The 12722-nt window shown below is 35.0% G+C and overlaps 1 protein-coding gene across 1 annotated transcript in view; it reads right to left on the bottom strand.

Moving 5' to 3' along the window:
- SLC6A18 (solute carrier family 6 member 18) overlaps positions 1-12722 on the bottom strand; it is a 58791-nt gene that overhangs the window by 29886 nt on the left and 16183 nt on the right. Inside the window, 3 exon segments of the mRNA XM_051969805.1 lie at positions 351-532; positions 7948-8085; positions 9580-9720. Coding sequence (XP_051825765.1) covers positions 351-532; positions 7948-8085; positions 9580-9720 — 461 coding nt within the window.

Below are 12722 nucleotides of genomic sequence, written 5' to 3'. Positions count from 1 at the left end.
ATTTAGTAATATGAATTTATGAAAATGTTTTGCATAACTTCATGTGTGCCTTTTCAATGGGACTGGACTGAGGAGAGAAGAAAGAGAGAATCTGGAACTCAAAGTTTTAAAAACAAATGTTAAAAAGTGTTTTACATGTAACTGGAAAAATAAAATATTAAATAAATGAAAAAGTAGAAAAGAAAGAAAAAGAAAAAAAAAAAAAGCTTGGCAGCAGGCAAGGAGCCTGGGATTCCATTATACTCACTTCATCTTCAAAAGCACAATAGGCATTAAGGAAACATTTTTCATATATCAAGAGACAACTGTGAACAGCTTAGCTTCTACAAGTGCCTTTATAAGATCCTCACCTTTCCTGTTGATTCAATACCTCTGATTACGCAGATATATACAATCATCCAACAAGCCACTAAGCACATAACCAGCCTCCACTGTATGGTCCCACTTTCATTGATGTCTGTTGTGATGTTTAGTGTTTGCCTGTACCAGAAATAATTCACAGTATTGCTATGCTGGCACTCTTCAATGGGCCCTGAGAAACAAAGAGAATCTCTGGTCATTGCAAGGCCATCATGTGCCACAGCCACAAATGACTACAGACTCCTTATATTCCACTATAAAACCCTTCAAAGTGGACTTGGTGTTGATCTGTATTTGCATCCCCCCAGCCCAGCTCTGCCAAGTTCTCTGCAGATAGTAAGCACTTAATAGTGTTTTCTGACTTGAATGTTTGTTGAAAAATAGTAGATTTTTCATTCAGGGACCATTAAAACACCAAAATGATGAATTTTAGTATTTGGTCAAATCCATCAACTCTCCATTGTTGTAGTTTTTTTTTTCTTTTCCTTTCTAGAAAGTAGCAATTCAGTTTAGACTCAGGACCACCATAAGGTGAATGAAGTTTTGCTCCAGATTAAACTGAAATTAGGGGTGTTAAATTGGTGGGAAGGCACGGATGACAAAAGAAATTGGACTTCCTGCAGCAAATAATGTGATTGTATCATGGTAGTTTGAGGTGTCTGAGAGAATTGGAACTGGGAATCTCCACTTCTTCCCAGTAAAACCTGAGATTCAAGCATAGTGTATTTCTTTTTCTTTTTCTTTTTTTTATTAAAGCTTTTTATTTACAAAATATATGCATGGGTAACTTTTCAACATTAGCCCTTGCAAAACCTTTTGTTCTAAATTTTCTCCTTCTTACCCCCCACCTCCTTCCCTAGCTGGCAGGAAGTCTAGTACATATTAAATATGTTAAAATATATATTAAATCCAAAATATATATACATATTTATACAGTTATCTTGCTGCACAAGAAAAATCAGATCAAAAAAGGAGAAAAAAACTGAGAAAGAAAATAAAATGCAAGCAAACAACAAGAGAGAGAGTGAGAATGCTATGTTGTGATTCACAATCAGTTCCCACAGTCTTCTATCTGGCTGTAGATGGCTCTCTTCATCACTGAACAATTGGAATTGGTTTGAATCATCTCATTGTTGAAGAGAACCATGTCCATCAGAACTGATCATCATATAATCTTGTTGTTGCCATATATAATGATCTCTTGGTTCTGCTCATTTCACTTAGCATCAGTTCATGTAAGTCTCTTCAAGTCTCTCTGAAATCATCTTACTGGTCATTTTTTATAGAACAATAATATTCCATAACATTCATATACCATAATTTATTCAGCCATTCTCCAATTGATGGGCATCCATTCAATTTCCAGTTTCTAGCCACTGCAAAAGGGCTTGCACATATGGGTCCCTTTGCTTCCTTTAAGATTTCTTTGGGATATAAGCTCAGTAGAAACACTGCTGGATCAGAAAGTATGCACAGTTTGATAACTTTTTGAACATAGTTCCAAATCACTCTCCAGAATGGTTGGATCCATTCATAATTCCACTAATAATGTATTAATGTCCCAGTTTTCCCATATCCCCTCCAACATTTGTCATTATCTTTTCTTGTTATCTTAGCCAATCTGAGAGGTATGTTTAATGGTATCTCAGAGTTGTCTTAATTTGCATTTTTCTGATCAATACTGATTTGGAGGACCTTTTCATATGACTAGAAATACTTTCAGTTTCTTCATCTGAAAATTGTCTGTTCATATTCTTTGACCATTTATCAATTAGAGAATGGCTTGAACTATTATAAATTTGGTCAATTCTCTATATATTTTAGAAGTGAGGCCTTTATCAGAACCTCTGAACATAAAAATATTTTCCCAGTTTGTTCCTTCCCTTCTAATCTTGTCTGTACTAGTTTTGTTTGTACAAAAACTTTTTAACTTAATATAATCAAAATTATCTATTTTGTGATCAGTAATGATCTCTAGTTCCTCTTTGGTCATAAATTCCTTCTTCCTCCACAGATCTGAGAGGTAAACTATCCTATGTTCTTCTAAGTTATTTATAATATCATTCTTTATGTCTAGATCATGAACCCATTTCGACCTTATCTTGATATACAGTGTTAGGTGTAGGTCAGTGCCCAGTTTCTGTCATACTAGTTTCCAAGTATCCAAGTTTCCAAAAACTGTCAAATAGTGAATTCTTATCCCAAAAGCTGGGGCCCTTGGGTTTGTCAAATACTAGATTGCTATAGTTATTGACTATTTTGTTCTGTGAACACTGATCCACTGTTTCCACTGATCAACTGCTCTATTTCTTAGTACCAAATGGTTTTGATGGCTGCTGCTTTATAATATAGTTTTAGATCAGAGATAGCGAGGCCACCTTCATTTGCTTTGCTTTTCATTAATTTCCTTGAAATTCTTGAACTTTTGTTCTTCCAGATGAATTTTGTTGTTATTTTTTCTAGTCAGTAAAATAGTTTTTGGGAGTCTGATTGGTATGGCGCTAAATAAATAGATAAGTTTAGGTAGTATTGTCATCTTTATTATATTAGCTCGCTCTATCCAAGAGCACTTGATATTTTTCCAATTGCTTAGATCTGACTTTATTTGTGTGAAAAGTATTTTGTAGTTTTGCTCATATAGTTCCTGATCATCCCTTGGCAGATAGATTCCCAAATATTTTATCCTATCAACAGTTATTTTAAATGGAATTTTTCTTTGTACTTCTTGCTATTGGATTTTGTTAGTGATATATAAAAATACTAATGATTTATGTGGATTTATCTTGTATCCTGCAACTTTGCTAAAGTTGTGGGTTACTTCTAATAGTTCTTTAATTGATTATCTAGTGTTCTTTAAGTATACCATCATATCATCTGCAAAGAGTGATAATTTGGTTTCCTCATTATGTATTCTAATTCCTTTAATCTTCTTTTCTTCTCTTTTTGCGAAAGCTAGCATTTCCAATGCAATATTAAATAGTAATGGTGATAGTGGAGCAACCTTGTTTCACCCCTGATCTTATTGGGAATGATTCCAGTTAATCCCCATTACATATGATACTTGCTGATGATTTTAAATAGAAACTACTGACTGTTTGAAGGAAAAGTCCATTTATTCCCATATTCTCTAATATTCTTAATAGGCATGGGTGTTGGATTTTATCAAATGCTTTTTCTGCATCTATTGAGATAATCATATCATTTTTGTTAATTAAGCTATTGATATAGTCAATTATGTTAATAGTTTTCCTAATATTAAACCAGTCCTGCATTCTTGGTATAAATCTTACTTGGTTGTAGTGTATTATCCTGGAAATGATTTTCTGTAATCTCTTTGCTAATATTTTATTTAAGATTTTCACATCAATATTCATTGGGGAGATTGGTCTATAATTTTCTTTCTCTTTTTTTGTCCTACCTGATTTAGGTATCAGTACCATGTCTATGTCATAAAACGAATTTGTTAAGAGTCCTTCATTCCCTATGTTTTCAAATAGTTTATATAGTATTGGAGTTAATTGTCCTTTAAATGTTTGGTAGAATTTACATGTAAATCCTTCTGGTCCTGGATATTTTTTCTTAAGGAGTTGATTAATGGTTTGTTCTATTACTTTTTCTAAAATAGGACTATTTAAGTAATTTATTTCTTCTCCTGTTAATCTGAGCAATCTATATTTTTGTAGATATTTCTCCATTTCACTTAGGTTGTGAAATTTATTGGCATAAAGTTGGGCAAAATAACTCCTAATTATTGCACTAATTTCCTCTTCATTGGTGGAAAGTTCTCTCTTTTCATTTTTGAGACTAAGAATTTCATTTTCCTATTTCCTTTTTGTAATCAAATTAACTAAAGGTTTTGTTGGGAATTTTTCACCTCTAATTTCTTTTTTATATTATAACTGTAAAATCAGATCATACATGCACTCTCTGTGTATACCCATAACAGAAATACAGTTAAGAGGTCTTTTCTTTTTTACCTTTTTATGCTTCTCTTGAATTTTATATTTGGAGGTCAAATTTTTTGTTTAGCTCTGGTCTTTTCATCAGAAATAAATGGAATTCACTTGTTTCATCGAATGTCCATCTTTTTCCCTGAAAGAAAATGCTCTATTTAGCAGGGTAATTTATTCTTGGCTGCATTCCAAGTTTTTTCACCTTTTGGAATATCAGATTCCAGGCCCTTCAATCTTTTTAAGTCGAAGCTGCTAGACCCTGAGTAATTCTTATTGTGGCTCCTCAGTATCTGAATTGTTTCTTTCTGGCTGCTTGTAATATTTTTCCCTTGGTCCAATAGTTCTGAAATTTAGCCATGACATTCCTTGGGCTTTTAATTCTGGAGTCTCTTTCAGGAGGTGTTTGGTGAATTCTTTCAGTGGGTTTTTTTTTTTTTTTTTACCATCCAATTCTATGATATCAGGGCAGTTCTCTTTGATGATTTCCTGAAAAATAGTGTCTAGATTTTTTTTTTCATCATGGTTTTCAGGGAGTCCAATAATCCTTAGATTGTCTCTCTTAGATCTATTTTTCAGATCAGTTATTTTCCTAATTAGGTATTTTACTTTTTTTCCTATTTTTTCTTTTTTTTTTTTTTTTTTTTTTTTTTTGGTTTTGCTTGACTGATTCTTGTTGTCTCATTGAATCATTCACTTCCATTTGTTCAGTTCTAAATTTTACTAAAATTTTTTTCATTTACTTTTTAAACTTTTTTTGTATTTGTCCAATTAAATTTTTTAATGAGTTGTTTTGTCCTATGGAATTTTTTTTTTCTATTTCATGAATTCTGTTTTTTAAGGAATTATTTTCTTTTTCTGTTTCACAAATTCTGTTTTTCTGGGAGTTGCTTTCTTTTTCCATTTTATCAAATCTATCTTTTAATTAGTTATATGTCTTTTCCAAACACTCTTGCAAAGTTTTTACTTCCTTTCCACATTTTTCTTCTAGCTCTTTTTAAAGATCTTTTTAAATTTCTTCGAGGAGAGCCTTGTGTGGTGGGGACCAATTATATCACTCTTTGGAGCTTCATCTGGAGACAATCTGCCTTTAGTCTCCTCAGGGTTTGATATCTGTTCTTCTTTTTCACCATAGAAACTGCCTATCATCAGAGTTCTCTCTACCTTTTTACTCAGTTTTTAAAAAAAGTTAAGGTCTGCTTTTAGGGCAAGGGAGGTTTTCCAAGCTTCCTCTACAAGCAGCGGCTTCCTCTATAAGTGACTGCAGCTGTACTGGGTAAGTGCTGATTCACCCCAGGTGCTGGGTGGGTGTGGCCAGAATCCTTTAGACTCCGGTGTTTTGGGGTTCACTATTTACTTTGTGTGGTTGTGTTGGATGCTTTATAACTTTTCTGCTGGCTTGCAGCCAGGGCAGAGTGGCTGACACTCCTGTAGATTCCTGGAGATTCCTCCCCATAGTTTCTCCACTATGAGGAATCCACACCTCCTGCAGCATCTGTACCACTCCAGGACTCTGTGTTGTCTGCACTGGCATCTGTGCTTGGCCTGCTTGTGCTTGGTTGCCTTCCCTCCCATTTCCAATTGAAACATACCTTTTCTGGTGATCTTCAAAAATTATCTTCTGCTGGTAATTTGTTGCTTTCCTAGTATTTGTGAATTAGGCCAGTCCAGAGCTAATTCAGAGACTGGATTTGCTACTTAGTCTGAGGGTTGTAGGAGAAGGTCAGAAAGAAATGTGTGTCCTCTCCACCATCTTCAAGTCTTGTGTATTTCTATAAGATTCTCCACATCAGTAGAAAGAATAATTTTTCTACACTGAGTGCTTCTGTAAAGGGCAGTGTAGGGGAGAGGGGGAGATGTCTTCTTGCTTTGGGTTTTGAAAGAGGATGCAAAAGACCTCAATTTTTCTTCAGGAAGAAACCTCTACAGAGAGAAAAAAGGCTTTGGAAAGCTATTAAGTTGTTTCAATCATGTTCCCCCTCTCTGTGATCTCATTTAGGATTTTTTTGGCAAAGATTCTCTCTTTTTTTTTAATAACTTTTTATTGATAGAACTCATGCCAGGGTAATTTTTTACAACATTATCCCTTGCATTCACTTCTGTTCTGATTTTTCCCCTCCCTCCCTCCGCCCCCTCCCCCAGATGGCAAGCAATCCTTTACATGTTGAATAGGTTACAGTATATCCTGGATACAATATACATGTGCAGAACCAAAGAGTTTTCTTGTTGCACAGGGAGAATTGAATTCAGAAAGTATAAATAATCCGGGAAGAAAAACAAAAATGCAAGCAGTTTATATTCATCTCCCAGTGTTCTTTCGTTGGGTGTAGCTGCTTTTTTGGCAAAGATTCTCGAGCAGTTTATCATTTACTTCTCCAGCTCATTTTATACATAAGGAAACTGAGGCAACTCATTCTACTTACCCTCAGAAGTCCTTTCTTTGGTAAAAAGGGTTTTGTTTTTAAAGAGATCCTGAGTCTTTTGAGTTTTTTCTGGGAGCCAGAAGTAAGGAGGTTACTCCTCTTCCAAGCTCTCACTAACTCTGTCTTTCACACAAGCCCTCTGGGTAGAGTAATCATTCTTTCTCCACCAATAAGAATTTTATGCAAAAAGGCATAAAACTATTCCAAATTCTAGACACTGTCCAGCAGCCCTGTCACTCTTCTCAAGAAGCTTCAGTGGTTCTCCATTGTCTTCAGGATAAAATACAGCCTCCTCTGTGTGTCATTTAAAGCCCATAATTCTTTCTAGGCTGAATACAGATTGATCCCCTGATACCTTCAGTCTGAATTACTTTCTGTTTCTCGTTTGTGATATTTAAATTCCCTCTTTTATATCATCAGAACCTCATGTCTAGAACCCTTTTCCTCCTCATCTCTAGTTCCTTTCAGGCTCACCTCTAAAGCTATCTTCTTCAAAAAGGCATTTTTGATTCCCCTACGTGTGTGTATACATATATATGTATTTACTTATCAGTAAACATGCTATGTCTCTTGGTAGTCCACAAGCTCCTTGAGGGCAGGGACTATCTCACTCTTACATTTCATCCCTGATGATTAGTACAGTACCTGGTATTTAGCACACATTTAAATGCTTGTTGATTGTTTAATTTATGGAGGATGCATTAAGTGCTTTGGAATAAGGTCAAAAAGTAGGAACCTGGAGTTGCTCCACCTCTAAGCAGAAGTTCCATCAGGATCTTGCCTGTCCATGACTTTCTTTTCCTGGATGAGAAGAGGGTTTCCTCCTGAATTGAAAGTATCAAGGATCAAGCCAGGAACTAAGACATAATATCTGCAAAGCAGTGATATGCTTTGCTATGCTTAGGCAGGCACTGAGGTAAGCTATTCATTTTTAGCCTCAGAAGCCTTTTCTTCAATAGAACAAGCCAGCAGTTGCTTGGAGATAGACTTATAAATATGATATGGGAAGATACAGAGAATTTGGACTTTTGACATACTTTGTACACCCTCCTACACTCCCCTTCACATACACAGAGTTTACAAATTGCAAGCTGATTGTATTTGTCCTGTCAGCCTGTTGGTAAATTGTCTGGATTATAAAAAACAGGTCCAGGAAGAAATGGAGTTCTGACTTGCCCAAATGACACACAGCAAAGCACCCTCTTACTCTTTACCTGTTCTGTTTTCATTCGGAGGACAAGAGCTCCAAGGAAGGGGGCTTTGGAAAGAATTCAGAAAATACCACAGCACCCACATTAAAATAGTGTTGTAGTACAAGCTCACCAGGAAGGACACAAATAAACATCCAATGCCTGTAAAACAGGAAAAAGTCTGTTGTTAAGAGTCTGAGTTTGCAAACATCCAAACAAGCAACTTTTTATTCTTGCTGTCAGCTCTTCTCATTTTATTTTCTATTTTTATTCTATATTTTAATTGTTTGTGTGCATATTTATCTCTCCAGCTAAACTGGAATCTTCTTGGGGGTTCCTTGAGGACTATGTCTCATTTAGTTTTCAATCTTTTAGCATCTGGCATAGCACATTATGGTAGATGCTTAATGAGTGTTTGCTGAATTACATGGAATTTACTAAAAATCAGTAGGCTATTTTCTTTTTCCTCAAATAAATTGCAACTCTTAAGTTCTATTGGGTAGCCTTATTGAGTTCACATGTTACTCCTCCTCTCAAAATCCATCAGGAGCTTTTTATTGATAAATGAAAATGTGTATAAATTCCTTTTTTCTGGCATTCAGGCCTGGGTCTAACTTAACTTGTCAAGCCTTTTAGAACACACACTGACTCCTCTTAAAAATCAGCATACATTTGCCATTTTCTAATCTTATCTCATTTCTCACCAGGCTGGAGTACTTTGATACATTTTTGATCTCCCTAGATGCTGCTGCTAAAAATGACCTCACACTTCCAAATCTTTCACCCCCATGCACAGAAAGCTCATTTGGAGAACCTCATCATACTGTAACCACCTCATCAATACCTTCTACTTCTTGGATTGCAAGGCTGGACCATGAACTCCAAATCTCCATTTAAGGAGAGAACTCAGCTCAAACATTTTTTCATTTCTCATCTGAGACGATTGTACCCTGGAATTTTTCTGACAGACCTGTCTACTAAGCACCCACCTTGGCTAACTTGTTCCTGCCTGCTCTTCCCTTTTAAGCTTTCTTTTGTGTTTTGTCTTCCCCTTTAGATTGTAAGTTCTTAAAGTCTGGAAATGTCTCTCTTTTGTACTTGTATCTTTAGTATTTAGCACAATGTACATAGTAGTTGCTTAATAAATATTTATTAACTATTGACTATTCTCTTCTGCCTCTCTGCATTTGCTTCCACTTTCCCCCATTTCTGGACTGGATTCTCCTTCATCTCCGACAGCTGACATATCAAGTTTCTTTAAGATGCCCTAGATACTCCAAGCTAAAAATTATCTTTCCCTTCTAAAATTTTTTGTGCCTTTCTAGTTACATAGACCTCTCCTAATCATTTTTTGAATTCTAATTTTTAACAAACTATGTCAAAATACTTTCACATATACATTTTCTTATTAGACTATAAAATGGTTAAGTTCAAGGACTATATCCCATTTCATTTTTGTAACAAGTACCAATAATGGTGCCTTTGTAGGATAGGTATTTAATGGATATATATCACATTGAATGAATAAAGCTTGGTTGTTTTTAATTTACGTCTCCTCACTACTTTTTTTACAATGAGATTGCTCTCATTCAGCACTCTTCAACAAGGTGTATGAATGGAGATGAAGATGCTCTGTCAATGACATGGCAGACATACCTACTCCATTAAGGTATGGTGAGATGGTGCTCCATACTCCAACACTACCTTTCCTTAAACGCTGACCAATGGCAAGTTCAATGTGAAATAGGGGAATTCCTTCAAAAATCAGGGCAACAAAGTATGGAATTAGAAATGCTCCTGTAAATAGAGACAAGTGTTAGAGAATGAGTATTTTTCTATATCTTTGAAAGTCCCATAATTAGTAGTTTAAAGAGTATTTAGCATAGAGTCTATACCTCAAGGTTAATAGAAACAGATAAAAACCCATCTACCTCTACTATATCTGGAGTATAGGCTCCAATGGGGGTATATGAACATGACATTTATTCTGTCAGGTATTGCTCTGTATTATTGCAGTCTATTGTTTACATAAGTTGTGGTCTCAGCTGATGGGCTATCTTTTCCCATAAGAAAATTGGGCTCTAATGGTCTCTCTTTTAGCTTAGAATCCAGAAGTTAATCTTCAAGTCCTTTAAGGAAACAAACCCTTCAACTACAGTTTCAGATAAAGGAAAAATCTTCAACTGCTCTTCTCTATACAATTAGACAATGATTTATCAATTCTCAGAGTGTTGCCCATGGGTAGTTTTTTGTAGCTACAATAAGTTTTTAACCTCCAGGGGGTCAAGCTATTTTGGAAGAAAGAACAATTAGCCAACTTAGTAAAAATTAATGGATATTTAATCCATCTTTGAAATTATACTTCTTATTGCTAACAGACCCATATTCTTGTCCCAAGTTTCTATTTGATTTAGGATAAGAAATCTTTTAATTCTTATCTAATCCCTAATTAATTCATCCTTTTGGAAATATATCAGGAGCTACCCTTTTCATAAACTACAAAATGCTAGCTAGATTTTTAGGTTTCTTCAATTTTTTGAACCCCCAACTCTTTTGGTTTCTTATTTTTCTCATGAATGGGAGGAGAAATTTAAGGAACAAGACTTCCAGATAGAGCCAAGCAGAAGCATCATGAGAGGTGTTGTGAGACTCAAATGAAATAATGGATCTAAAACATCTTGCAAACTTTAAAGCACTTTATAAATGTCAGTTATTAATATTAATATTATCATTAATTATTCTACAGTTAACAGGTCTCTAGGCTTCATTCCTTGAGATACTATAATGCTGCTGAATTTAAACAATATGTATAGTGCACTCCAGGGATAGGCTGGTAACATTTCCACTTTTACAATTGTATATTGTAAATATTTGAGATAATAAATTTAGACTCAAGGTTCTGCCTTGTTGCCATTCCCCAATTGATGGGCATCCACTCATTTTATGACCTCTTATCCTTACACCAATTACCCCTAAAACAGGTAAGTCAAAAGTCCATTTTCCATCTCAGTGTCAGCAGGAGCCAGAATGAGCATTTTCACTCATCACAAAAATTCTACAGTAGATAAACATCTATTGGAATATAGGAATTTAGAGCTCTCCAGCAGTCCCTCCTGAAAGCAACATAGTTTGAGCAAACAGGATGGTACCAAGCCCTTTTGTTTCAGTCCTTTCCCTCATTTGTATCCCTTTAGTTCAAGGAAAATGTGCAAAGAGCTCCGCTACAAGAAGTAGCGTTTTTTTTGCTATCAGAGTCCCTCCAAGATTGCAAGTCTAACTTCATAAAGGTTATTTGAAGGAACTGAGAATAGTTAGCTTAAGAAGACAAGTTTTAGGGAGAATATGGTAGTTATCTTCCAGAAAGTTATAAGATAGACATATGAAAAAGTCATGGTAGTATGGTGTAGTAGCTAGAGAGGGGGCTTTGGAATCAACAAGATTTGGGTTCAAGTATCACCTCTAACATATTTTGTTGTTTGATTGTTTTAAGTTATATCTGACTCTTTGTGACTCCATTTAGGATTTTCTTGGCAAAAATACTGAAATGATTGGGCATTTTCTCCTCCAGCTAATTTTACAGAAGAGGAAACAGAGGCAAATAGGTCTTGCCCAGGGTCACATAGTAGTAAGACTGGATTTGAACTCAGGCTTCCTGATTCCTGGCCTGGTACACAGCATATCTAGCTGCCTATGGGATCATGGGAGAGTTCCTTAACATTTCAATGCCTTAGTTCAGTGGTGTCAAATATGTAGCCTGAAAGGCCACATGAGACCCACAACATCCCTGAGTGTAGCCAAACTACATTAAATGTAATTGGAATATATCTAGCTAAATAAAGATACAATAAAATATAAATATAAAATATTTTAAAATTAAACATTAAATTAGTATGTGGTCTATAGAAATTCCTATGTACCTCTAACAAATTCCCACTTGAGTTTGACATCATTGTTCTGGGAATCTCTTTAAGACTATAAATTTTAAAGAAGGTGTTGTTCTTCATTGATACATGAAAATTCTTCATCTTCTCATACCAAATCAAAGATAAGGTCAAAATGGGTACATGATTTAGATCTCAAGAGTGGTACCATAAACACTACTAGGTCTGTATTCCAAAAAGATCCTTTAAAAAAAAAAAGAAAAAGAAAATGACCACATGTACAAAAATACTTGTAGCAGCTCTTTTTGTGGTGACAAATAATTGGAAACTGAGGGGATTTTCATTAATTGGCAAATGACTGAATAAGCTATGATAGCTAAATGTAATGAAATACTATTGTTCTATAAGAAATGGTGAGCGATAAATTTCAGAAAAATCTGGAAAGACTTATATGAACTGACTGATGCTGAGTGAAGGAAGTGAAACCACAAGAACATTGTATCTGGTAGCAGCAACATTGTGCCATAATCAATACTGACAGACATGGCTCTCCTGGGCAATGCAGTGATAAAAGATAATTCTAAAAAACTTATTATGGAAAGTGATATCCATATCAGAGAAAGAATTATTGAGTTTGAGTGCAAATTGAAGGCAAATAGATCTTGCTTTTTCCCTTTTTCTCTTTTTCTCTTTTCCCTTTTTCTTTTCTTTTTTCTCTTTTTGTTTCTTGTGATTTTTTCCCTTTTATTCTTATTCCTTTTTTACAACATGACTAATATTGAAATATGTTTAATATGATACATGTATAATCTATATCAGATTGCTTGCTGTCTTTGGAAGGAGAGAGATAAGAGGAAGGAGGGAAAGAAAAGAAGGGAAGTAAAAAGCATGGATCTCAAAATCTTATAAAAGTGAATA

The sequence above is a fragment of the Antechinus flavipes genome, chromosome 1, assembly GCF_016432865.1.
Source record: "Antechinus flavipes isolate AdamAnt ecotype Samford, QLD, Australia chromosome 1, AdamAnt_v2, whole genome shotgun sequence".
NCBI lineage: Eukaryota > Metazoa > Chordata > Mammalia > Dasyuromorphia > Dasyuridae > Antechinus > Antechinus flavipes.
The sequence above is the reverse complement of the archived record's forward strand: the minus strand, read 5'-3'. Positions and strand labels throughout refer to the sequence as shown.